Consider the following 27,283-nt stretch of genomic DNA (forward strand, 5'->3'; position numbering starts at 1 on the left):
TTTATTTCAATGTGTGGTACATCACAGATAGCTGCGTAGCCATGCATGTGCCCACCTTATAGGGATCATTCATGATGTCTTATAATGACCAAATATACAATTATTGCACAATGGATTGAAGTAGAATAGTTTTTATGTTGGCCTAACCCTTCAGAGTTCTACTCTACTATTGTTTGTTTAGAAAACTGCACATTGGAATTTGCTCATCAAATTCAATTCAGGAATACCATTCTAAGATTGCTTTGCATCTATAACATTGTGATTTGTGCAGTACAGAAAAGGATCTTGCAGAGGAGATCGAGTAAAATGGATTGAAAAAAGCAAATCCTATGTTGTATCAATGAGTAACAAGCATTAATCTTGGATCATGGTAACTTTTTTGCTATATATTGATGCTTCTTAATGGTATAAGAAAAAGCCCCATGTACAAAATGATTATACCAATGTATAATCTTTTGGGGTCCTTAAAGGGGATTGATACTGTTATACAGGGTGGGTGCTTAAATACAACATTCATGATATATATGATGTGATGGTGGTGTATTTAATTGATCAGAGTTACACTGACAGCTTATTGTGCAAACTAGATCATCGTCCATTGTGTTTATTCAAAAAAAATCTTTAGCTAATGTTTCATGGCAACAATCCTCTTTAAGAACTGTTTTTCTTTTCCTTTTACAGCTGTCTAGTTGTTACTGTGCTCCAGGTCAGTATCCCCATTCCAATCAGCAGTATCGACCTGTAGCCCCTATCCATTACAACACTCAGCAGAACCAGCCATTGTCACAAACTGCCCAGCAAACAGGTTGGTTTCTGTTTGTGCACGTTTTCTTTCATATGATGGTTTCTAACCTTTGTAAAATGTGTTTTTGTATCTAAGCACTTGGTTTTCATTTAAATTATCATCTTCAAGTGCTTGGAATAATGTCTCCTTAGAGATGAGGAAGTTAAAGAATTATGATGCTCACATTTTAAATATTTTACTGAAAAGATAATCCAGGCTCATACATTTTGTGAAAATAGGAGGTGCTGAATGAACAGACCTGGAGTTTCTTTCTGTGGACTTCTCAATCTTCTGTCAATCTCAGTTCTTGCATATGTTTCAAGGATGTTGACTGTGAATTGATAATCAGCATTTCTATGAGCTGTTGAATACGGGGCCGGAGCACTGTCCGAGAGTGCTAGATTTCTCACAGTGAACCGGTCTCTTTTTCAGCTGCTTCTTAAACTACGGGGCAAAATGTCTAGATAGATGACTCATAATATCGAGATGAAATATGATGGACTGAATCTTGTAACCTATATTTATTTTAAGTGCCAGGATGGGATATGCTTAGTAGTAATACCTGAAATTCTGTGAATATGAAGATTAACAACATTTTCATTTTTATGAAGATGAGTAGGGAACTTTTCATTTGTAATAGTATTCTGATTTAGTTCATTACTGTAAAATGCATGAAATTAACCATATTTTCTGCTTAAAGTGGGATTGTGGAAAATTTCTTTCACTCCTCCTGAATTGTCTTTGGTACCAAGTACTGTGTTTGTTTCTCCATTTTTGTGACAGTAAGGTGACTAAAAACATCTAAAAATGGAATGGTGCCTGCAGCCCTGAGGATAGGTTCTGAACCATCAATTTATTTTGCCCTACTTTCCTCTCTTCAGGGGAAATTGACCGCAGTTTGCTCTGCAGTGCTGAAATAATTGAAATATATTCACAGTAGTGCTGCAGTCTCCTGCCGTTTTCAGTGAGAACTTTAGATGGTTGTCATGGATAACATCTATCATGTAATCTGGCCATTGAGTATTTTGCTAAAAATAGAGTATTCTTCTAAGGGAAGTATTTTCTCAGCATGTGGTATGGTAGGTGTTCCTGTTTAATAGAGAACATTGTGCTGTTTATCTAATACCTATTACTTTAGGATTTCACTTCATTTAAAATGCAGGCACAATTATTTGGTATTTCATCTTTCGTAACATAGTATGTAAATTTAGCCACATTAATTCATTAGTACAAGTGGTCATTTGAGTTTGTTAGATGAAATTACAATATCACCCCAAAATAGTGACATATTTATTTTTGTATAATATATAAGATAGTTTTCATAAATTACAATATACTGACGAATTATGAAACAGTAGTTCTGGAACAAACGGTCAGCTTTTAGATTAACTGTTTCATTATTGGGCACCAATAAATGTTGACTTTGTACTTTGGAGCTCACGTGACAATAAAAGATTAGAAATATCAAATTTTACACCACATAAGGAGGCAATTCAGCCCATCACACTGTGCTAGGTCCCCTGCCTCCCTTTTTAAGTTTGTTTCAAACATTTTATCCATTTCCCCTTTTAAAAACTCTTCTGGGTTCTACTTTCAGTATTGTTTCTGGTTATATATTTCAGATTCTATAAACATTCAACATTTTTTTAAAAAGCAGATTTCTTGACCTCTCGCTGCAAATTTAAATTTATGCCCTCTAGTTACTGAATATCCCTGCACCTTTATCTCCGGAGTCCCCTAAGGATCTATCCTTGAACAACCTCCTCTTCATGTTGTCCTTATACCATATGATCAGATATGGGTTCAGCTTCCATGTTTACACTGACAACATCCAAGTCTACTTCTCCACTATCTTTCCACCCATCTGTGTTGTAAGACTGCTTGTCTGATATCCAGTTTCAGATGAACCACAATTTCCTTCACTGAAATACTGGGACAGCTGAAGCCATCATTTCCAACCCAACCATAAAAGCCTTCAAAAAACAAAACTTGCATTTGCATTATATCTTTTAACAAAGAAAAATGTCCTCAGAAGCACAGGGGAGGCATAATTAGCAAGAATGGGCATCGAATCAGGGAGGAGATACTAGGGCAGGTGACCAAAAGCTCGTTCAAAGAAGCTACAATCCTGTTTAGTTACTCTAAATCCTGCTGAAACCCACAAGAATTGAGGGAAGCTTTAAACGATCAAAATTGATATTTTTACTAAAATGGCAAATTTCTTCTGTACCATATTATTTTCTAATATAAAAGTGGACAAGTTATTTTCAACAAAATGTACTCACTGAATGTAATTTGAAAAAAATGTAATTTGAAGGTGCTACTTGTAATGCAGAATCAGCTACAAAGACCCATCATTTTGAAAGCTTTTTATTATTAAGTAAGATGCTTTTCTTGAAGTGCCTTTTTTTATTTGTTCATGGGATGTGGATATCACTGGCTAGGCCAGCACTTATTGCCCATCCCTAATTGCCCTTGTTCAGAGGGAATTTAAGAATCAACTACATTGCTGTGGACCTGGAGTGACATGTAGGCACTCTATAGTCATAGGTAAGGACAGCAGATTAAAGGACGTTAGTGAACCAAATGGGTTTTTACAACAATCAGCAACGGTTTCATGGTCATCATTAGACTTCTAATTCCAGATTTTTATTGAATTCAAATTCCATCATCTGCTGTGGTGGGATTAGAACCCAGCTCCCAGAACATTACCCTGGGTGTCTCGATTACAAGTCCAGTGTGAATACCACAATGCTACTGCCATTTTACCAATGCTAATGTTCCAAGGCATTACAAGTCCTTCAAATTATTGGCCATTGCACCAATTTAGTGTTTTGAGGGGAAATAAACTAAATTATAAATCTGGAATTATTTTGTTGTAGGTTTTCAAACTGTGATGTCAAGTCAGCAGCAGAGCTATCAGGGCTTGGTTAGTGTTCAGCCTCAAAATCAAAATGTTGTGAGTGGCCAACATAACAGTATGGGCAATCAGATGCAAGGCATGATGGTCCAGTATCCTTCAATGCAGTCCTATCAGGTATGTCATCTTCAATGATTTTTTTCTTGCCTGTTTTGCCATCTAATTTGAGAAATAGTCTATATGAGTATCTATTGTTAAAAGTACCATGCCATTCTCCACACCCTGCAAATCCACCCCTGAATTTTTATATAGAAGAAAGTTAATCTTGACATTTTTTTAAATTATCAACTGTGTTACTAACATGTAGCTTCTCAGACTCTATTCCAGCTGCTCCAGTAACATGCTAGCTTAGTTCAATTGTAAATATCAGGGGCCATAACTTTGTAACAACCTGAGAGCTACTCCAGAGTTACTGCACCCTGGATAACCACATTATAGGCTGGAGAGTCTGAGTCCGCACTTCTCCTCCCCATGTCTGTATTATGTCTTCCTGGGTTTGGGTTATTCCAAAACAGTTTACTGTATACTTTGCAATCAAGCTGTTCGATACACCCTGAAATTGAAGGTTTTAAAAATTCATCCTCAGTATGCAAGTGTCACTGGCAATGCGAGCTTTTATTGCACAACCCTTGGTACCCTTGAGAAAGGTGGTAGTCAGCTGTCATTTTGAACTGCTGTGGTACATGTTGTGAAGGTGTTATCACAGTACCAGTAGGTAGAGTGCGCCAGGAATTTGAGCTGGGAATGTACATCTAAGTCAGAACGGTGTGTGACTTGGAGGTGATAGACCTTTTCTAGGAAAGTGCTGCCAAAGGTGCACTTGCAAGTTGCTGCAATACACCCTGTAGACAGTGCACATTGCAGCCATGGTACGCTGAGGTTGGAGGAAATGGATTTTTAAACAATGAAATGGAGTGCGGATCAAGCAGATTATTTTGTCCTCAAATAGTGTCAAGCTCCTTGGGTGTTGTTGAAACTACAGACATCGAACCAAGAGCATTCTATCACACTGCTGCTTTGTCTTGGTGGTGGTACGATGTCTTTAGGGAGTCAAGAGATGAGCCACTTATCACAGAATACCCAACTTCTGACCTGCACTAGTTGCCAATATATTTATGTGGCTGTTTTAGTACATTTTATGATCAATTGTGACCTTCTAGGATGTTGATTATAGCAGGCTCAGCAATGGTAACACTGCTGAATGTCATGGCGAGGTGGTTATGCTGTTCATTGTTGGAGATGGTTATTGCCTGACACTTGGTAAAATAGTATTTGCCACTTCTTGGCCCAGTCCTGGATGTTATCCAGTAGATTGTTGGCTAACATTTGAAAAGCTATAAATACTTTAATAATTCATTGCTACTCTTTAATATCTTATTTCATAATTTATTTTGGCCTTTTGGGTGTAACACAGCCTGCAAAGTGATTGGAAAGCTACATGTTATCTTTCTTTTTACGTGTTTAAAATTCAGATATCATTGACTCCAGGCTCCCAAGGAATGGGTCAGCAGTCCTATCAACAGCCAATTCTAATTCCAAGTCATTCAAACCAAGGGCCTTTACCTTCTGCAGGAATGCCAGTCTATTACAGTGTTATCCCACCAACTCAACAGAATAATATGAGGTCAGTGTCTTTGGTAAAATGTTTTAAGCTGCCCATTTTGCTCACTTCACAAAATAGGTATATTTTTCATTTCATTCCTGCTTCCATCTGACTTTGTGTTTCACCATACAGTAGTCAAGCTTCTAATCTTCACGTATTTTAGGAAAGGTCCTGTTCAATTCTCTTGATGCTTGTGTTGTCTTTGGAGGGGATGGTGGAGACATGTTGAAAATTCAATTTGATCAATTATTATATTTGATCAATCTTCTGTTCTCTTGTCGATACCCACAAATCTAAGTTTACTGTTTTCCAGACCGTAGAAAAGTTAAATTGGTGTTTGTTGGCTGTATTAGCCGGTAAGAAAATATTATCTTCCTGCTTTCATTCTATGGGCATGCAGAAGAGATGACTTTTTAAAGTTTTGCAGTCTCATTGAGTTCTTCTTTTAGTTTATTCTTTTTTTAAAATGTCACACGACTGTTTCACCATCCTTGATTATTGCCTACTCCCATCTGCCTCTAGTGATCTCAATCTTGCTGCTCCTGAATAATGCTAGAAAATTTGAATTGCATTCTGTGGATCTTTCCCAATGACATAAAAGACCTTTTTAGTTTGCTTTCACAAGGATTCATTCATATATTAAAATACGCAGCTGATTAACTTGTGCAAAATCTATTTAGAATTTGGATTGATAACCTCTCCATTGAATGCATGAGTACCAAATTTAAGTATTATACCTACTGGTTCCACTGCTTTCATTATAATTTTCTAAGGGTTTATGTGCCAGTGATTATTTCAAGCCTGTTGATAGGTGGAGAAAGGACCTTCCAGTGTGAGTCCAAGTTGCTGCTATTTCTTCCAATTACAGATAAAATGGGGAAAAAGGAGAAAAAAATGTGTTCCAACTTATCAGAACTTGGATAATGCCTTATTTTGTCCCTCATGTTTTTCCATAGATTGAAAGTTGATTTTGAGCAAGGTGTTTCTGAACTTTAAATCACTGTTATTAAAACTTCCTATTAGAACTCCTTAAGTCCCACATCCTTACTTCGCAGAGTCACAGTATTTCAATGGCACAGAAGGAAGCCATTTGGCCCATCATGTCTGCATCGGCTCTCCAAATGAGCATTATGACCTAGTGCTATTGCCCTGCCTTTTCCCCGTACCCTCTGTTGAGATAATCATCTAATGCCCTCCTTAATTCCTCGATTGAACCTGCCACCACCACACTTTCAGGCAATGCAGACCCAAACTACTTGTCATGTGAAGACTTTTTTTTCTCACGTCACATTTGCTTCTTTTGCAAATCACTTAGACATCTGCCCTCTCGTTCTTGATGCCTTTACAAGCAGTAACAGCTTCTCCCTACCTACTCTGTCCAGCCCCCTTACGAGCTTGAACATCTCTATCAAATCTTCTCTCAGCCTCTTTCTCTCCAAGGAGAACAGTCCCAACCTTTCCAATCTATCTTCGTAACTGAAGTTTCTCATCCCTGGAACCATTCTTGTAAACCTCTTCTGCACTCTCTCTAACGTGTTCACATCCCTTCCTATAATGTGCCACCCAGAACTGTACAGAATACTCCAGCTGAGGTCTAACAAGTGTCTTGTATAAATTCAGCATAACCTCCTTGCTCTTGTACTCTGTGCCCCTATTAATAAAGCCCAGGATTACTATATGCTTTATTAACTGCTCTGTCCACCTGTCCTGCCACCTTCAATAATCTATGCACATATACACCTAGGTCTTTCTGCTCCTACACCCCCTTCAAAATTTCACCCCTTATTTTATATTGTCTGTCCATGTTTTTCCTATCAAAATGCATCACCTCACACTTCTCGGAATTGAACTTCATCTGCTACCTATCTGCGCACTCCACCAGCTTGCCTGTGTCCTTCTGAAGTTCTATACTGTCCTCCTCGCAGTTTATAACACTCCCGAGCTTTGCATCATCTGCAGACTTTGAAATTTTCCCCTGCACACCAAGATCTAAATCATTAACATATATCAGGAAAAGCAAGGGTCCCAATACCAACCCCTGGGGAACCTCACTACAAACCTTCCTCCAGCCCAAAAAATATCCATTGACCATTATTCTCTGCTTCCTATTTTTCAGCCAATTTTGTATCCACATTGCTACTGTCCCTTTTATCCTATGAGCAATAACTTTTCTCACAAGTCTGTTCCGTGGCACTGTATCAAATGCCTTTTGAAAATCCATGTACACCACATCAACAGCAATACCCTCATCGACCTTTTCTGTTACCTCTTCAAAAAAAACTCCAAGTTAGTTAACCACGATTTCTCCTTTAGAAATCCATGCTGCCTTTTCCTTATCAACCCGTATTTTTCCATGTGACTACTAATTCTATCCAGAATAATTGTTTCTAGAATCTTGCCCGCCACTGCAGTTGAACTGACTGGTTTATAATTACTGGGCTTATCCTTACAACCTTTTTCGAACAAGGGCGTCGTGTTTGCAATTCTCCAGTCCTCTGGCACCTCCCCTGAGTCTAGGGAAGACTGAAAAATTATGGCCAGTGCCCCTGCAATTTTTAGTCACACTTCCTCCAATATTCTTGGATGCATTTTGTCCGGTCCTGGTGCTTTGTCAACTTTAAGTACCAACAGTCTATTCAACACTTCCTCCTTATCAATTTTAAGCCCTTCGAGTGACAGCTTCTTCATCTGTCACCATGGCCTGGGTAACATCTACCTCCTTGGTAAAGACAGATGAAAAGTATTCATCTAATATCTCAGCTATAGCTCCTTCGTCCATGTGTAAATTCCCTTTTAGGTACCTAATCGGCCCTGCTCCTCCTTATACTTCCCTTTTACTATTTATATGCCTATAGAAGACTTTGGGATTCCCCTTTATGTTGGCTGCCAGTCTTTTCTCATAATCGTTCTTCGCTTCTCTAATACGCATTTTCACCTCCCCCCTCAACCTTCTATATTTCTCTTGGTTCTCAATTGTATTTTCTACCTTACACCTGTCTTAAGCACACTTTTTCTTCTTTATTTTAATTTCTATCTCCTTTTTTCAACCAGGGCACTCTGGATTTTTTTACCCTACCTTTCCCTTTTGATGGAATATACCTTGACTACCCGAACCAATTCTTTTTTGAAGGTAGCCCATTGTTCAGCTCCAGTTTTTCCCATCAATCTTTCATTCCAGCCTACTGGCCAGCTCCTTTCTTGCCCCATTGAAGTCGGCTCTCGTCTAGTTAATTATTCTTACTTTGGATTCCCTATCGTCCTTTTCTATCATCATTCTAAAACGTACAATACAATGATCACTGCCTCCTAAGACACTTGATCTACTAGCCCACCTCATTTCCAAGAAGCAGGTCCAACAGTGTGCCTTCTCTTGGATTGGACACATACTGCAGTAGAAAATTTGGCTGAACACAATCTAGGAACTTTTGCCTTTCTGCACCCTTTACACTGCGACTGTCCCAGTCTACATTCAGGTAGTTAAAATCACCTATTATAACTACTCTATAATGCTTGCATCTCTGCAATTTCACTGCAGAATTGTTCTACATCCTTCTCACTAGTTGGCGATCTGTAGACTACACCAAGCAATGTAATTGTACCCTTTTTGTTCCTTAGCTCGAACCAAATTGATTCTGTCCTTGAACCCTCTGGGACATCCTCTTTCTCCAGCACTGCACTTCTCTCCTTAACCAATACCACCGCCCCTCCTCCTTTCCTTCCTTTCCTATCTTTTCTGAACACCTTGCATCCAGGAATATTTAACATCAGTTCTGCCCTTCCTTGAGCCAGGTCTCTGTTATCGCCACAGCATCATATTTCCACATGGTAATCTGCACCTGCAACTCCAAAGTCTTATTTACTATACTGCATGCATTCACATACATGCATAGTAAACCTGATTCAGATTTCGTGACTTTCACCCTCACCCCAACTTCACCTATTAATTTGCTATTCTCTATACTAGTGCTATCTATCCCTCCCATTATTTTGTGCACCCTGGTATTCCTCTCTAATATTTTCTCTTGGTTCCCACACCCCTGCCGAGTTAGTTTGACAAATCTTTCCAAGTGCAGTGAGATGATTTCACTAGTATGATTTCTGATTGTTTGTATAATGGATAGAATCACTTTCATGTTGCTATTTGTATAAACGTTTAGATTTGCAATGTAATGCCATACTTTGGGATTGCCTGTTAGCATCACCAAGTTTGTATTCAACTAAGTTCTTAGCAACAAGTCCCTACACATTTCTGTTGCTGTGTTGTTTTGATGCCTCTTATTTTCACTTTATCCCAGCTGCTTTTCACAGCTATGTCAATCCCAAGACCTCTATTGGCATGTCTTGTTGGCTACAATTCTAGCTTCAAGATGCTGTCTGTCTGAATATTTCATTTTATTCCTGTTAGAATAGATTGCAGCTGGTAGGAATGGTAAAAGATTAAATTGGACATTAAAAGACCAGCAGAGTGTAACAAAAAAAGATTAATTTGCTTTTGTAATAGCACAGAGTGGACTTGTCTGACCCGGATCCAGATAGTTTTGACACATAATAAGCGTTGTCTCTTTCCAAAGTTCATCAGTAGGTTATCTGCAGCCTCCAGGAACGGACCAGATGCAGTTTCCTCGGCCATCTTCCCCATGCAACTCTCAACAGCTACCAAGCCAGCAGTGTGCAGGTGAGCAAATGAACTTTGTATCTCAAATTATGCTGCTTTGTTTGGTAAATTAAATCCAGTAGTATTGAACGTTTTCACAGAATTTTCATTTAAATGCGACTAGTGGGGTACTGCAAGGATCAATGCTTGGGCCCCAAACTATTCACAATCTATATCAATGATTTGGATTTGGGGATTAAATGTAATATTTCCAAATTTGCAGATGACATAAAAATTAGGTGAAGTGTGAGTTGTGTGGAGGATGCAAAGTCGCTTCAAGGAGATTGGAGAGTTTAAGCCAGTGGGTAAAAATTTGGCAGGTGGAATACAATGTGGATACAATGGTGAAATGAGGTTATCCACTTCGGTAGAAAAAACAGAAATGCAGAGTATTTCTTAAGTGGTGAGAGGCTGGGAAGTGTTGAACTTCAAAGGGACTTGGGTGAAGTAGTTCATGAGTCACTGAATGCTAACCTGTAGATTTGTAGGTACCACAAGCAATTTAGAAGGCAAATGGTATGATGGCCTTTATTACAAGAGGATTTAAGCATAAGACTAAGAATGTCTTACTGCAGTTATATAGAGACCGCACCTGAAGTATTGTGTGCAGTTTTGCTTTCCCTACCTAAGGAAAGATATTCTTGCCATAGAGGGAGTGCAGCGAAGGTTCACTAAATTAATTCCTGGGATGGAGCGATTGTCCTATGAGGAAAGATTAAATAGACTGGGCCTTTAGTCTTTGGCATTTAGAAGAATAAGAGGTGATCTCATTCAAACATACAAAATTCTTACAGGTCTTGGCAGGGTAGTTGCAGGAAGGATGTTTCCCTTGCCTGCAAGGTCTAGAACCCGGGGGATAGCCTCAGAATAAGGGGCAGGCCGTTTAGGACTGAGATGAGGAGGAATTTCTTCACTGAGGGTGGTGAATTGTTGGAATTCTGTGTCGAGGGCTATGGGGGTTCAGTTGTTGAGTATGTTCAAGACTGAAATCTATAGATTTCTACCTATTAAAAACACCAAGGGGTGTGGGAATAGTACAGGAAAATGGTGTTGAAGTAGAAGATCTGTCATGATCTCAGTTAATGGCGGAGCGGGCTCAAGGAGCTGAATGGCCAACTCCTTTTGGTATTTCTTATGAACTTAAATCATATAAGAATGATGAATGCCTGTCTTGGACTCGAGCTCCTAGCCCCTGCTAAAATTACAAGACAAGGGCAATTAACTAGAAAATGTACTATGCCTATAGAATGTATAGAATATTTCAGAATTCACCTTTTCTTTATATGCTGTGTCTGTGTGTGTTTTGTTTTTTCAAATGCATAATACATTCAATCGGGCAAAGTCAACATGGTCATATAAGACAATCAGGCAGTCAACGTGGTTTTGTGAAAAGGAAGTAATGTGTGACAAATTTATTAGAGTTCTTTGAGGATGTAATAAGCGGAGTGGACAAATGGGAACTAGTAGATCTAGTGTATTTGGATTTCCAAAAGGCATTCAATAAGGTACCACATAAAAGGTTACCTCACAAGATCATGTTGGGAGTGATACATTATCATGGATAGAGGATTGGCTAAGTAACAGGAAACAGGAAATCAGGATAATTTAAAAACAGAATTACCTGGAAAAACTCAGCAAGTCTGGCAGCATCGGTGGAGAAGAAATCAGTCAACGTTTCGAGCCCTCATGGCCCTTCAGCAGAACTGAAGCATAGTTTCAACAAGGGAGAAATATAAATTGGTTTAAGGTGGGTGGGGGGGAAGAGACACATTGAGGGTGTGGTGTGAGCAGATAATCAAAAGATGTCAGAGACAAAAGGGTCAAAGAGGTGTTGAAGGTGGTGGTCTTTGTCTGAGAAAAGTGCTAATTAAGAATGCAAGACAGGATATTCAAAGTACAGCTCTAGTGGGGGTGGGGTGGAAAGACTAAAGGTTTTAGTTTTAGATTTAAAAATAATGGAAATAGGTGGGGAAAGAAGAATCTATATAAATTATTGAAAAAAAAGGCGGGTGGGGGGGGGAAAAGAAACGGGGTGGGGATGGGGGGAGGGGGAGTTTAAGATCTAAAGTTGTTGAATTCAATATTCAGCCCAGAAGGCTGTAAAGTGCCTAGTCGGAAGATGAGGTGCTGTTCCTCCAGTTTGCGTTGGGCTTCACTGGAACAATGCAGCAAGCCAAGGACAGACATGTGGGCAAGAGAACAGGGTGGAGTGTTAAAATGGCAAGCGACAGGGAGGTTTGGGTCTTTCTTGCGGACAGACCGCAGGTGTTCCGCAAAACGGTCGCCCAGTTTGCGTTTGGTCTCTCCAATGTAGAGGAGACCGCATTGGGAGCAACGAATGCAGTAGACTAAGTTAGGGGAAATGCAAGTGAAATGCTGCTTCACTTGAAAGGAGTGTTTGGGCCCTTGGACGGTGAGGAGAGAGGAAGTGAAGGGGCAGGTGTTGCATCTTCTGCGTGGGCATGGGGAGGTGCCATAAGTGGGGGTTGAGGAGTAGGGGGTGATGGAGGAGTGGACCAGGGTGTCCCGGAGGGAACGATCCCTACGGAATGCCGTCAAGGGGGGTGAAGGGAAGATGTGTTTGGTGGTGGCATCATGCTGGAGTTGGTGGAAATGGCGGAGGATGATCCTTTGAATGCGGAGGCTGGTGGGGTGATAAGTGAGGACAAGGGGGACCCTATCATGTTTCTGGGAAGGAGGAGAAGGCGTGAGGGAGGATGCGCGGGATATGGGCCGGACACGGTTGAGGGCCCTGTCAACGACTGTGGATGGAAAACCTCGGTTAAGGAAGAAGGAGGACATGTCAGAGGAGCTGTTTTTGAAGGTAGCGTCATCAGAACAGATGCGACGGAGGCGAAGGAACTGAGAGAATGGGATGGAGTCTTTACAGGAAGCGGGGTGTGAGGAGCTGTAGTCGAGGTAGCTGTGGGAGTCGGTAGGCTTGTAATGGATATTGGTGGACAGTCTATCATCAGAAATTGAGACAGAGAGGTCAAGGAAGGGAAGAGAAGTGTCAGAGATGGACCATGTGAAGATGATGGAGGGGTGGAGATTGGAAGCAAAATTAATAAATTTTTCCAGGTCCCGACGAGAGCATGAAGCAGCACCGAAGTAATCATCGATGTACCGGAGAAAGAGTTGTGGGAGGGGGCCGGAGTAGGACTGGAACAAGGAATGTTCCACATACCCCATAAAGAGACAGGCATAGCTGGGGCCCATGCGGGTACCCATAGCCACACCTTTTATTTGGAGGAAGTGAGAGGAGTTAAAGGAGAAATTGTTCAGTGTGAGAACAAGTTCAGCCAGACGGAGGAGAGTAGTGGTGGATGGGGATTGTTGGGGCCTCTGTTCAAGGAAGAAGCTAAGGGCCCTCAGACCATCCTGGTGGGGGATGGAGGTGTAGAGGGATTGGACATCCATGGTGAAGAGGAAGCGGTTGGGGCCAGGGAACTGGAAATTGTTGATGTGACGTAAGGTGTCAGAGGAATCACGGATGTAGGTGGGAAGGGACTGGACAAGGGGAGAGAGAAGGGAGTCAAGATAACGAGAAATGAGTTCCGTGGGGCAGGAACAGGCTGACACGATCGGTCTGCCAGGACAGTTCTGTTTGTGGATTTTGGGTAGGAGATAGAAGCGGGCCGTCCGAGATAGAGAGGCCCCAACAATCCCCATCCACCACTACTCTCCTCCGTCTGGCTGAACTTGTTCTCACACTGAACAATTTCTCCTTTAACTCCTCTCACTTCCTCCAAATAAAAGGTGTGGCTATGGGTACCCGCATGGGCCCCAGCTATGCCTGTCTCTTTATGGGGTATGTGGAACATTCCTTGTTCCAGTCCTACTCCGGCCCCCTCCCACAACTCTTTCTCCGGTACATCGATGATTACTTCGGTGCTGCTTCATGCTCTCGTCGGGACCTGGAAAAATTTATTAATTTTGCTTCCAATCTCCACCCCTCCATCATCTTCACATGGTCCATCTCTGACACTTCTCTTCCCTTCCTTGACCTCTCTGTCTCAATTTCTGATGATAGACTGTCCACCAATATCCATTACAAGCCTACCGACTCCCACAGCTACCTCGACTACAGCTCCTCACACCCCGCTTCCTGTAAAGACTCCGTCCCATTCTCTCAGTTCCTTCGCCTCCGTCGCATCTGTTCTGATGACGCTACCTTCAAAAACAGCTCCTCTGACATGTCCTCCTTCTTCCTTAACCGAGGTTTTCCATCCACAGTCGTTGACAGGGCCCTCAACCGTGTCCGGCCCATATCCCGCGCATCCTCCCTCACGCCTTCTCCTCCTTCCCAGAAACATGATAGGGTCCCCCTTGTCCTCACTTATCACCCCACCAGCCTCCGCATTCAAAGGATCATCCTCCGCCATTTCCACCAACTCCAGCATGATGCCACCACCAAACACATCTTCCCTTCACCCCCCTTGACGGCATTCCGTAGGGATCGTTCCCTCCGGGACACCCTGGTCCACTCCTCCATCACCCCCTACTCCTCAACCCCCACTTATGGCACCTCCCCATGCCCACGCAGAAGATGCAACACCTGCCCCTTCACTTCCTCTCTCCTCACCGTCCAAGGGCCCAAACACTCCTTTCAAGTGAAGCAGCATTTCACTTGCATTTCCCCTAACTTAGTCTACTGCATTCGTTGCTCCCAATGCGGTCTCCTCTACATTGGAGAGACCAAACGCAAACTGGGCGACCGTTTTGCGGAACACCTGCGGTCTGTCCGCAAGAAAGACCCAAACCTCCCTGTCGCTTGCCATTTTAACACTCCACCCTGTTCTCTTGCCCACATGTCTGTCCTTGGCTTGCTGCATTGTTCCAGTGAAGCCCAACGCAAACTGGAGGAACAGCACCTCATCTTCCGACTAGGCACTTTACAGCCTTCTGGGCTGAATATTGAATTCAACAACTTTAGATCTTAAACTCCCCCTCCCCCCATCCCCACCCCGTTTCTTTTCCCCCCCCCACCCGCCTTTTTTTTCAATAATTTATATAGATTCTTCTTTCCCCACCTATTTCCATTATTTTTAAATCTAAAACTAAAACCTTTAGTCTTTCCACCCCACCCCCACTAGAGCTGTACTTTGAATATCCTGTCTTGCATTCTTAATTAGCACTTTTCTCAGACAAAGACCACCACCTTCAACACCTCTTTGACCCTTTTGTCTCTGACATCTTTTGATTATCTGCTCACACCACACCCTCAATGTGTCTCTTCCCCCCCACCCACCTTAAACCAATTTATATTTCTCCCTTGTTGAAACTATGCTTCAGTTCTGCTGAAGGGCCATGAGGGCTCGAAACGTTGACTGATTTCTTCTCCACCGATGCTGCCAGACTTGCTGAGTTTTTCCAGGTAATTCTGTTTTTATTTTGTTTTGGATTTCCAGCATCCGCAGTAGCTTTTAGCTTTTTGTTTTAATCAGGATAATTTGGTCATTTTCAAATCCGCAAACAGTAATTAGTGGAGCATCGCAGAGATTAATGCTGGTGCCTCAACTATTTACGACCTATATTAATGATTCAGATGAAGGGACAGACTATATTGTAAGACTGTATAGTGGCCAGATTTGCTGATGATGTAAAGATGGGCAGGAAAGCAAATTTTGAGCATGGTACAAAGGGCCTGCAAAGGAATATAGGTTAGTTGAATAGGCAGAATTTAGCAGATGAAGTATGATGCAGGAAAGTGTGAGGTTGTCCATTTTCGCAGGAAGAATAGAAATGTAGAATATTATTTAAATAGAGAGAGACTGCAGAATGCTGCTTTATAGAGGGACCTGGGTGTTCTTGTACATGAATCACAAAAAGTTAGCATGCAGGTGCCTCAAGTAATTATGAAAGCAAATGGGATGTTGGCCTTTATTGCAAGCAGGTTGACATAAAAGTGGGGAAACCCTGCTACAACTGTAGAGGGCATTGGTGACAACTGGAGTACTGTGTACAGTTTTGGTCTCATTACTTAAGGAAGGATATATTTTTGTTGGAAGCAGTTCAGAGAAGGTTCAGTAGGCTAAATCCTGAGATGAAGGGGTTGTCATATGAGGAAAGGTTGAGCAAGTTGGGCTTATACTCATTGGAGTTTAGAAGAATGAGAGGTGGTCTCATAAGATTATAAGGGGGCTTGACGGGGTAGATGCCTGGAAGATGTTTCCTCTCGTGGGGGAATCTAGAACTAAGGGGCATAGTTAAAAATAAGGGGATCGACACAGTAGTTCGAGGTTAAAGGGAACAGGCAGCAAAAGTGGTGTTAAGGCCACAATCAGATCTTGATCTTATTGAACGACATAGCAAGCTTGATTGGCAGAATAGCCTACTCCTATTTCTTATGATCTTTTATAATCTCCACTGGCAAAAAAGTGTAATTACAGGCTTTCCTGGGCAGTTACGTTATAAATGTAACACATTCAAATTTATAACTTTATTGTGGTAATATAAAAAAAGGACAGATGTATGACTTTCACATGGGAACTGAATTACTTCTGTGTGCCTTGCTACAAACTTCTCCTCCCTACCACCACCAACAGCCCTCCATCCTGCCTACCTTTTCACCTGAAAATTGCACTTGATCTTAGCTCCCAGTATACAGTTCTATGGGAGATCAGTTAGATATATACACTTCATTATATTAATGAAGTTCACCCAGTCACCAACTAAATAAAAAAAAAACTGCAACTATGTGAACAAACTGCAACATTTATCTCTTGCCAGTGGTCATGCAAGGAATGGTGATACAAATCTGTATCTCTAACAATGTTTCCAAACTGTAAACAAGCAAAGCTAGTGTGGTTATCAGAATAATCACCATTAATAGTTCAGCAGCTTGGTTTCAAAACTACAGCAGTACCACAGTGGCTAAATTGAACTTCAGATGCTGTAATACAGTCAGCATTGCAGCTGTCCATCCTTAACTGAATTCGGTTTAGTGTAACATAGGTAACTCGGTTTCAGAACAGCAGTTTTAAGATTACACTGCATGTAGCCTCTTATAGGTGTATAAGTTTATCAGATGGTTTCCATATTTAAGTTCAAGACATTAGTAAAGGCGCTTGCACCCTCCTTGCAGTGCTTGCATGCTGGGTAGAATCATCTCTTACACTGTTCCAGTTGTTTATTGTTATCAGGTGCTGTCTTTTCTTATTCGTACCAAGATGATTATGTATGATTACATTGTAGTTCTTGAGAACTTAAATAATGAAATTGACAGTCAATGCCACATTGTCTCTCTCTCTGAACTGAGTTCTCTAAGCTTTTATTCACTTATTATTCTGATAACCTTTACCTGAGCCTCTACCGTTGTGTAGTTTGATCCTCAATCTATCTTCGTCTCTAACTTTTCTCTAATTAATTTAAGTGTTAAGTCACACCTTGTTATATCTGAACATCGAAGCTATCCAAAAGGATTTTCTCTATTTCACAAACTCATTTAAAAAATAGAATAAAACACACTTACAGACCTGACCTGGCTTTTACAAGTAAATCACAAAGACACTTTTTGGGCCTTGATGTACTGTTGAGTTTGACAGGAACACAAGGTTTGTGCTTCTGCTGTTAACATTGCACTTTTAAAGGCACTTGTCCAAATCTTACCAAAGACTTCTCTTACTCTCTTTGGTCTACCTGGCAGATATGAAGCCACTTGTTTTTCACTTTCCGGTCATAAACTATTAGAAACACAGGTGAAGTCAATCCTTTTGGCTCTTTCATTGATCTGGCTTGCACTTTGTAATTCACTGAAGCATCTTTTAAGAATTTCCTGGGCTCAAGCAAAGTGCAATTTAAATCCTGTCCTATTTTGTTGCTTTTGTTCCTGTTTGTCCTACTGTTCTTGGCTATACAGTGCATTTTCTTGGAGAGGTCGCAATCAACACTTTCAAGTATCCTCAGTCACACTTCAGTTAATCTGTATAAGTTTTTGATGTTTTAGAAAGAATAGTTCATCATTAATAGTTTGCCAAACTGTGAATAAAGCATAACATTAGTCCTGGGAACACCACACACTTAGCATGCAGTGAAAAGAAAGTTGGGATGAGATTGGAGATGATGCCAGGTGCAGTCTTCTACTCCTGTGTCGTATAAAGCCATAACACTTCCACCACTGAACCAGTTTATTTTCCCACAACTAAAAAGGTGTGTTCTCTGTTGCTTCAATTGCACCTTTTTAATTGAGGAGTTGAGTAAGATTCCAGTTTCTCTTTAACGTTAGTTTATACGAGGTGGTCTTTGCAGTTATAAAACTTTGTACTTTATTGCCAATATGCTAGTCTGCTGCTTTTTCAAAGATTTTCCTGGAAAATTAAGCATTGGTATCAGTTTTTGTTGGCCAACAAACAGTCCATTATGGACATCAACAAAAACGCTCATCCCCAGTAGGACAAACAAATAACATAAGAATTCTTTAATTGTTTCACAGGCCTTTAGTGTGCTGAGTGATACTGTATTCAGGACATGTGGCAACAAACCTTGACCAACCCTATTTTCTCTATACAGCTATTTTAAAGAAATTTATAAAGCATACAGAACTTAAACCAACAAACCAAAGACAAACAGAGCTCAGAATAGAGATTGTGCCCTCGCTTCTCCATTGACACTATGTCTACACTAATCTTTGCAAAAAGCTTTGAATGCTGAGCGAAATGTACTTCATCCCAATTTAACCTTGGAAACTCCCAACATTGGGCTCAATTCCAGGTTGGGAGCCTGGAAGTGGCTGTGGCAGACGTCGGTCACAATGTTCCCAGAAGTGGCCATTTAAGAAGTTGCCTCCAGCAGGCCCAATAAAAGGGCCCTCAAGATGGAGGGACCCTCTGAAGAACTAGAAGTGTGGCCACAGCTGCAAGCCATCAGGTGGAGGGGTACCACTCCACAGGATGGCCCACTGTCACAGCTGCAGGCCTTTGGCACCCAGGGCTCTAAAAGTGGGATTTCAAGGAGGCCTCGCTGAGTGTCACTCAGCAGGGGCAGGGGTTTCCTGTCTGTTGTCATCAATTTGACCCCAAGTGGGGACTGAAGTGAGCATAATTAACCACCTGCTGCTACAAGGCGGATAGCTGTTGCCAGTCAGACCCCGCCTCCAGCAAGATTGCTCGGAGGCAGGATTCTGCTGGGGAGCCGTGCTGACGTGAAAGTTTCTAGTTTTCCCCAACCCAATTTTTATGGGATTAGGAAAATTCAGTCCATTGCCTCTTCCTTATTCATTGCATAAAACTATGACATGTCTGTCTGAATTTTTTCCAAGTCTGTTTACTTTCTCCTGTGCCCATTTTGGCTGTTGCTTCTGATCGTAGCCCACTATATCTCTCTTCCTTCTGGGCCTTTTTATCCTCTGGGCCCTTCAGTCATGTCTCCTTGCCTTCCCCCAGGAACATCCTAGAAAACAAATAAAACTCATTGCTTCTTTTCTCCACCACAAGCCATTTCTTAAAACCCTCTCCCTTGCCCTTTTCCACATCATTTCCTATTAATGCACGGAGCTTCTGGATATGGACCATCTGCCTCTATTGACTCCTCCCATTCCTTCAACAAGTTCACCTTGTCTATGATATCCACCTCCTGATCTCTTGATTTTATTCCCACAGTTTATATGCCACAACATCAAAATGACCTTAATGACATTCCCCGTAACTATGATACACTATTCTTCTGCATCTCTCTCTCCCTCTCTGCAGCTTTTGACATGGTTGACCACACAATCCTCTCCCAAAGCTTTTCCTCCTTTGTCCATCTAAGTGATACTGTACTCACCTTGTTGCCATTCTTAACCTATCCACTCATAGCCAGAGAATTTTCTGCAATAACTGTTCTTCTTGTCCCCACAACATCACTTCCAAAGTCCCTCAAGGGTTTATCATTGGTCCCATCTTATTTCTCATCTCTATGTTGGTCCTTGGTGACATCAGCCAGAGACATGACATTTAGCATCATGTGTATACTGACAACACCCAGCTCTACCTCACCATCTTGTCAAATCCTCCACTGCATGTGTTGTCAGAATGCTTGTCTGATATTCACTTCTGGATGAACTGCAATTTTCTCCAATTACACATTCCTCCATTATCTTTGACCCCCAACAACAAATTCTATTCCCTCACCACCAATTCTATCCCTTCTCTGACTACTCCCTCAGGCTGAAATAAACTGTTTCAACATTCTCCTTGACCTTAATCTGAGCTTGTGACCCCCATATCTTCTCTATCACCAAGACCACCTCATTGCACCCCCATAATATTTCCCATTTTCACCTCTCCCTCAGCTTACCTGGTTCTGAAATCCTTATCAATGCTTTTATTACCTCCGATGCTCTTCTCACCCTCCTCCCCTATTCCACCCTCCATAAACTTAAGCTCATCCCAAGCTGTTATCTGCCTGCTCACCTACGCCACGTACAGGTCAGCCATAATCCCTGTACTCATTGACCTACATTTGCTTCCAGTGCATCAATGCCTCAATTTAAAAATTCTCATTGTTGCTTTCAAATCCCTCCATGCCTCCCCCCCGCCCCCCCCACCGCTTTCTTATCTCTGCAACTTCCCCCAGCCCTACAAACCTTCTAGAACTCCACACTCTTTCAACTCTGGCCTCTTGTGCATCCCTGTTCTCTTTTAAAACTGTGCCTTCATTTGTCTAGGTCCTGTTTCTGCATCTTACTCCTTTTGCCAGATCTTTCAAATTTACTTATTTAGCCAAGCCCTCTTTGGCTCAGTATCATATTTTGTCAGAGTACGTTCCTGTAAAGCGCCTTGGGATGTCATCCTCTGTTAAAGGCATTGTATAAATGCGAGTTATTGTTGTTGCCCATCAACAGCTGCTGATGGCCATAATCAATGCATTAGATATTTGTTATCAGAACATGTCAAAAGCTGCTGTATCATTATTTTTCGATTGTCCCAATTAACCAGTGAAAGAACATCTGTGCCAAATATGAGAACTAAATCTAAAATGGCAAAAAAGGTGGCCATTCTAAGATGGGAACCACCAATGTTAAAGTATCTGGCCTCTCTAAGTCAGACATTTCTGGGCATGCACTATTGCCAAATAGAACACTGTTTGGCATCAGGAATTCTCCAGCTCCAGTGAGTGCAATGAGCACTTCTTCAATCTGTATAGATGTACTACTTAAACCAAAGATAAAACACGATTGATCCTGCCAAGGAGGAAGCACTGATCAGCAATACTGAATTGCCTAATTTCAGCCAGACCAACTAAAGAGTAACAGAGTACCTTGCGCAAAGGATTTGATTCTGTAAGCAATTTCATTCATGCTGCAGCCTATTTAATGAACGGCCATGCCATTTCCACAAGGAGGCAGACTTAACCTCCACAACCAAGTAATGCAAAAGGAACCATTTAACTTGCCCCATCAGCTCAGATTGATTGGAACAAGGCTTATTGGAAGAGAAGGAGAAAAAAGATGGGCTTTGCAATCAATTGCATTCAGTACAGGTGAAGCAACCAGGTCCTGTGGCTGTATACAGTGGGAGTAGGAGACCAACTGCAGCATTGCCTATCTGCAACATCATGACAACGTTTTTTGTGTGCATGCTAGGCAGGTGATTTTCCACAGAACCACTCAAGCTAGGCTTTACTCCCATGGTGTCTGGAGGATGCAGATCATTCAAAGAATGAAAACTCTACAAGGTAGGAAATCAATTAAAATCTGGTGTATGAGTAATTGTTTAGCAAAATTTCTGTGTTCAATTTTGCAAATAGACTCAGCCAAAAAAGAGTTTTGATTCAAGCCAACTGACAAGTTCAGTGAATTAAATAGAAAAGAGTAGAACTATTTAAATTGCTATTTATATATTTTATACACTTCTTTTTATCCCTCATCCATTGATTCTCCTCTTTCGTTTTCCTGAAAGGCTGGAATGTGCTTCATGGGTGCCAGTTACATAGAATGTGCATCACAGATACAGGGCGTTCGGCCGACCTGGTCCGCGCTGGTTTTTATGCTCCGTAAAAGGCTGCTTACACCCTTCTTCATCTGACCCTCCCAGTATAACCTTCTTCCTTTCTCCCTTGTGTATTTATCTAGTTTCACCTTAAATGCATCTGCTTGCCTCAACTACTCCTTGTAGTGAGTTCCACATTCTTTGGGTGAAGGAAGTTTCCCATAATTTCTCCATTGGACTTATAAATGACTGTTTTAAAGGCCCTTGTTTTGGTCTGCCATAAAATTGAAAATATCTTCTCTATTTCTAGCCTATCAAACGCTTTTGTAATTTTAAAAACTTATTTCAGGTCATCCCTCAGTCTTCTCTTTCCTGATAAGCATAACATTTTGGTTGTGGTATACTTGTAATAATCCCGTACTCCAGTGGCCATTCTTCACCTGTGACTGAGCCAGTAAACTTTAGTAGGCTACTCAACTGAGAGGTATCACTTCTGGTCAGGATGGCGGGCTAATGATGAAGATTTGATCATTTTCCCTTTGTTACCTGAGAGGCCCTATTGAGAACTGTAGCACTTCATCCACCAAGGCTCTTAGAGCATGAACCAACCCCAGACTATTAATTTCTTATTGAGATTGTAATATTTAGTGTAATCGTGGCTGTTGTTAAAGTGTAAGCATAGTCTAAACTATTACAACATTGTAGAAATGGTGGGAAATATTTGTCCACTATTTACACAGATAATTGTTTCCGTTTTGGGATGCCTTGTAACATACTATCAATTACAGGTGTAATCATCTGACAAATTACATTATTACAATTGTCAACAACAAAAGTTGCTATTGCTGCAGATTTCTACAAATATTTATGCAACTAAACCTCAGTAGCTCTCCATGGTTAGTATGCTGCTCAGTATGATTTTTGGAATTCCTGGTACCTGCTGCTTGCCTCGCAAGGGTTCATACTGATGCTTGTCAGTTGTCTAGTGACCAACTGGTGACCATCTTCCTGATAGGATGGTAAGCAAAATGTTTTTGAAGTCCAGTTTGTTTCAAGATCATGGCTACCTTTAGAAGTTTGAAATCAACTTGTATCTCCAAATCATGAATGGAAGTTGGAAGGCAGATCTGTTCCTGAGGGCTGAGATCTTTCCCATTTGGTTTTGTTTAATCTTGAAAGTTTATGCCTATGGAGAAAGATTGTGCACTTTATAATAGGCCAGAGGGAAATTATTTTTAATTTTCATTTTTCAGTAGCTTAGATTGGAAATTGCGTGTGATGATGAACCACCTGATCCAAAAAAGCTGTTAAGTTTTATCTTAACAAACATCAGCTTCTGTTTCCAATTGTGTACCAGTAATTTGCCAATTATGTTATGGGGATTTGTTACTGTTTTCAGGGTATAAAATGTATAAAATATTAAGTATTTTTCTGTTGGATACTTGTCCATAGTGTGTCAAAGGTTCACATTTTAATTGATTTCCAAAATACTTCTGCCATTAAAGCTTAAACTGAACCCCATTTGTGTGCCTTTCTTGCTCTTTGTGTTGCATAAAATATTTGAATTCTAGCTTGGTAAAAGGAAAGGAATCACATGCAAAGGAACAAAAATTCGGAGGATAATACTCCTGGTAGTGTGGAAGCTAATGCTGCTTCTTGGCTGAATTGAATGTAACATCTTGAAATTGTATCATTCAGCCACTAAAGGCCAGGTCTCCTTTGTGAAAAGCCTTTTAGCCTCGATCGTATTTGCTTGCTGTTTTGTAAGGGAATCTCAGTTAAAAGGGTGATTGAATTGTGCAGCACAGAGTACAATACTGCATTTCAATGTAAATAGGAAACTGATTCAGAAAACAGTTTTTATAATGTAACAGTTAGTAGAAATAACATCTGCTGCAAAAATATTGTCTATGGTGTGCATTATATGAACATACGAACAATGAGTAGGAGTAGGCCTGGGAGTACTTTTTTGGACCCGAGAACACTAAATTCAAAAGAGAGAAATTAATTTTAAAGAGGGAAGTGTAGATTTGCAGCTTAAAACTTAATGAAGGAAAATGTACTGCCAACACCTCTCCAAAGTGGAAATATATTCAGTTGAAGTGCCCCATGATAACTAAATGTGACTTAGCACCTCCTTGTTTCAAAGTGTTATGCTTTAGGACTGTTGGTTACATGGATCTTGGGAGTGGCAATTTTGTGTGGAGGTCATCTGAAGTGACAGCATGGTGTCATTGAGTGGAACCCATAATCACAGATACCTCAGTTTCATCAATCGATTTTGGTGAAAAGTATGCGTTCCCAAGCTCCATTAAAGAAACCTGTTTTATTTTGGTAAATATTTGAATGGAAAGACTGCAAAATATTAAGTTTGCTTAAAGAAAAATTGTGAAGACACTTTATTTTTCTCATTTCCCTTAATCAAGTTCTGTGGTGTAGGCACAAATTATGAGTTAGAAGACGTGGCCCAAGCAATTACTCATTGTTAACCAGGAATTGCACAGGAGTTGCTCAGTCATGACTCCCTTGCTGTGTACTCCTACATCCCTCTTTGCTGCCTCTTCGGGCAACAAGCCTGATGAAAAGTCTGGTTTTGCTGGGGCTGCCACCATCATAGAGGTAGGGAACTCAATATGGTGATTGAGCCTGCATGCCTAGAGTGCTGCATTTTGAGGCTCTCGTGCTGAGGCCGTTTGGCCTCAGTTGTGCCTGTATACATTTAAAGATTAGGAAGCAGTTCAGTAGTTCAGTCAAATATACTTCCTCTTCGACCTTGTGCAAATGGCTTTCATTGATCTGTTATCAGTGTGCTTGACTACAAATATAACACTTGTTGATCTTTATCCTCTCCTCTCCTGATATTCTGGCCCTTCTTCTTTTCCCAGTAAGACAGCGGCACCAAGACCAGTTGTAACTCCTTAATCACTCTCCTAGTTGAGATCAACTATTCGGTCAGCTCATATGTTAATCCTTCAAATATCTGATTCTTTTCAGAAAGTCCATGTTGAAATATTTTTGCAACTCTTAGAAAAGATTTTCGCTTAATTAGTTTTATATGATTGTTTTTTTTTAAACTTTGTAGAAAGTAGCATTGTGTTTTCAGTTTGCAGCTTCTAACTCTAAGCGTTTCTTGATATTACCATAGTTATTGATACTTAAATTTGTGATCCTCTGTGAGGTTATTGAATCTACAGATTCCGATTCAAGTGTTCATAATTACAGTAACTACATTGATGGTGAACCTTAGTGCAAAATTAACATTACATTAAGTGTTAGACGCCTGATGAAAGATATTTTGCGCTTTGAATTCAACTGACAGCTTCCAGGTCACATGGTTTATTAATTCTGAAATTAAGTAGCATTTACAGATTATTTTTCAATATTAATAATCTGATTTTTAGTTCTCTAGTCTACAATTAACACCAGAATTGGGACCACTATTTTTTACTCAGCTATAGCCATTGTCAACATCACCATAAACACTATCTAAATCACAACAGGACCATACAATTCTGCAATCCAGCATGGCTTATCCGTCCACATCACCTAAAATGCCTGTAATATCATCCTGTATTAGTAATTCACCTAATCATTTTTAATGCAAAAGAAATGGAAAGGCATTTTTAATTGGTGATTTTATATTTGAAAAAATAATCTCCAACAGATGGTATATAATGAGCATAACTGATGCAGGTGGTGGCAATAAAAGCACAGCATCAACTACAGGGTAAATTTGTATAAAATGGTGAAAGTAGATGCACAGCATTGCTCAAAATACTTTCTGGTCATAGTTGGTTGCTACTACAGGTACAGCGGCTCAAGTCTGGCTATCCGAAAACCAGAGATGTCTGAATCTGAAAATCAGACATAGTTATGAGCTACCATCCATGAATTTTAATTTTATCAGATTAGTAAAATAATTTCTTAGCTTGTCGGGCTAGGTGCTGCATTAGCGCAGTGGCACACCGGACTAGTTATCAGCTTCACATGCCTGTCTTTTTCCGCATTCTTGAGCGGCCCAAGCAGCCCTGACCCCACCCAACTCGGCCTGATCTGACCCGGCCCAAACCCCCATTACGAAAACCAGCAAGATCCAAAATCTGGCATGGCCTCTGTCCTGAAGTTGCCAGTTTTGAGACACTGTACCTGCATTTGAAAGGAGCGAGTATTGGATTCCTTGAGTACTGTTCAACGCAACTGTAATAAAGTGCGGAGGCTGTTGTTGCATGGAGATTAGAAAGTGTCCCTTTTAAGAATTAAATCATTAATACAAATTTTTCATTTGTTGAATCTCTGAACTTCTGAATATTTCTGTTTTAAACAGTGCTGATGGCATTTGACTGGGACGAGTTTTTGAACATGAACATAAAAAGAAGCTAAAGGAACTCGAGTTTATTTTCAGGAGTGCTGATATATTAAGACTTTTGCTTTTTCCATTTTAAATCTGTCTTCTGTTATTAAAGAATGATGACTGGTGCACGATTATGCAGTCAGTTACCTATGTTTTTCTTTCTGAAACATAATTATAGGGTGGAGGACTATAGGAAAAATGAAGCATTTACTTAAGCGCAGAGGATTAAAAAATCTAATATCTGATCCCCAGTGGTCTCAGGTCATCTCCAATGGCTTCATTTATAAAATTGAAGTATTAAGAAATGAAGCACTCCAATTAGGTGCAGGCAGTTTTGATTTCAACACATTTTCTCTTGGGAATGCAATTGATTATATGTAGTTTTGCTAATGTTATAGCAAACGGAACACCATTTTATATAATTTGAAACATACTGTGGCATAGTGGTTATGTTACCAGAATAGTTTTACTGGACATGAATCCAAAATCCTGGGCCAACGATCTGGAAACATGAGTTCAAATCCAATAATGGCATCTGGGGCATTTAAATTCAATTAATTAAATAAATCTGGAATTTTTTAAAAATGTTTCTTCAGTAATGATGACCATGAAACTACTGAACTGTCATTAAAAACTCACCATGTTCACTAGTGTCCTTTTAGAAAAAGAAATCTGCTGTGTTTACCTAGCCTGGTCTATAAGTGACTCCAGACCCACAGGAGAGGTTGACTCTTAGTTATCCTCAGAAATGGCTTACCAAACCACTCAGTTGTATTTACCATCCTCTTAAGGGAATGGGCAATAATTGTCCTTGCTGGTGACACCCACATCCCATGGATGAATAAAATTTTCTCTTAAAGTTCCTTAGAGCACTGAAAAATTCTGAATTAGGTGTCCTTTGCGCTACAAGACCTGTTTCTTTCAACCTACTTTGCATTTAAGTGAAAGCACCCCCCCCCCGCCCCAACCGCACTGCATTTGTCGAGTTATTATTGCTTTTAGAAATAAATATCTGGCGAGTAATTTTGCTCAGTTTCTGACATTTTAACAAAAGATTTT

The 27,283-nt window shown here is 40.6% G+C and overlaps 1 protein-coding gene across 31 annotated transcripts in view; it reads left to right on the top strand.

The window, feature by feature from the left end:
• r3hdm1 (R3H domain containing 1) overlaps nucleotides 1–27,283 on the top strand; it is a 137,710-nt gene that overhangs the window by 77,962 nt on the left and 32,465 nt on the right. For 28 of the 31 annotated variants that reach the window (XR_013577987.1, XR_013577988.1, XM_078552433.1 and 25 more), the window contains 4 exons: nucleotides 682–805; nucleotides 3,667–3,821; nucleotides 5,177–5,328; nucleotides 9,879–9,982. Coding sequence is in view for 27 of the 31 variants with exons in the window: in XM_078552433.1 (XP_078408559.1) it covers nucleotides 682–805; nucleotides 3,667–3,821; nucleotides 5,177–5,328; nucleotides 9,879–9,982 (535 nt within the window). In the remaining 4 variants the exon portion in view is untranslated. Of the gene's footprint in view, nucleotides 1–681; nucleotides 806–3,666; nucleotides 3,822–5,176; nucleotides 5,329–9,878; nucleotides 9,983–21,527; nucleotides 21,620–26,197; nucleotides 26,359–27,283 lie in introns of those variants that run through there. The other 3 variants (XR_013577989.1, XR_013577990.1, XM_078552458.1) reach the window with 3 other exon arrangements.

Source organism: Cetorhinus maximus, chromosome 11 (genome assembly GCF_964194155.1).
Source record: "Cetorhinus maximus chromosome 11, sCetMax3.hap1.1, whole genome shotgun sequence".
NCBI classification, from domain to species: Eukaryota; Metazoa; Chordata; class Chondrichthyes; order Lamniformes; family Cetorhinidae; genus Cetorhinus; species Cetorhinus maximus.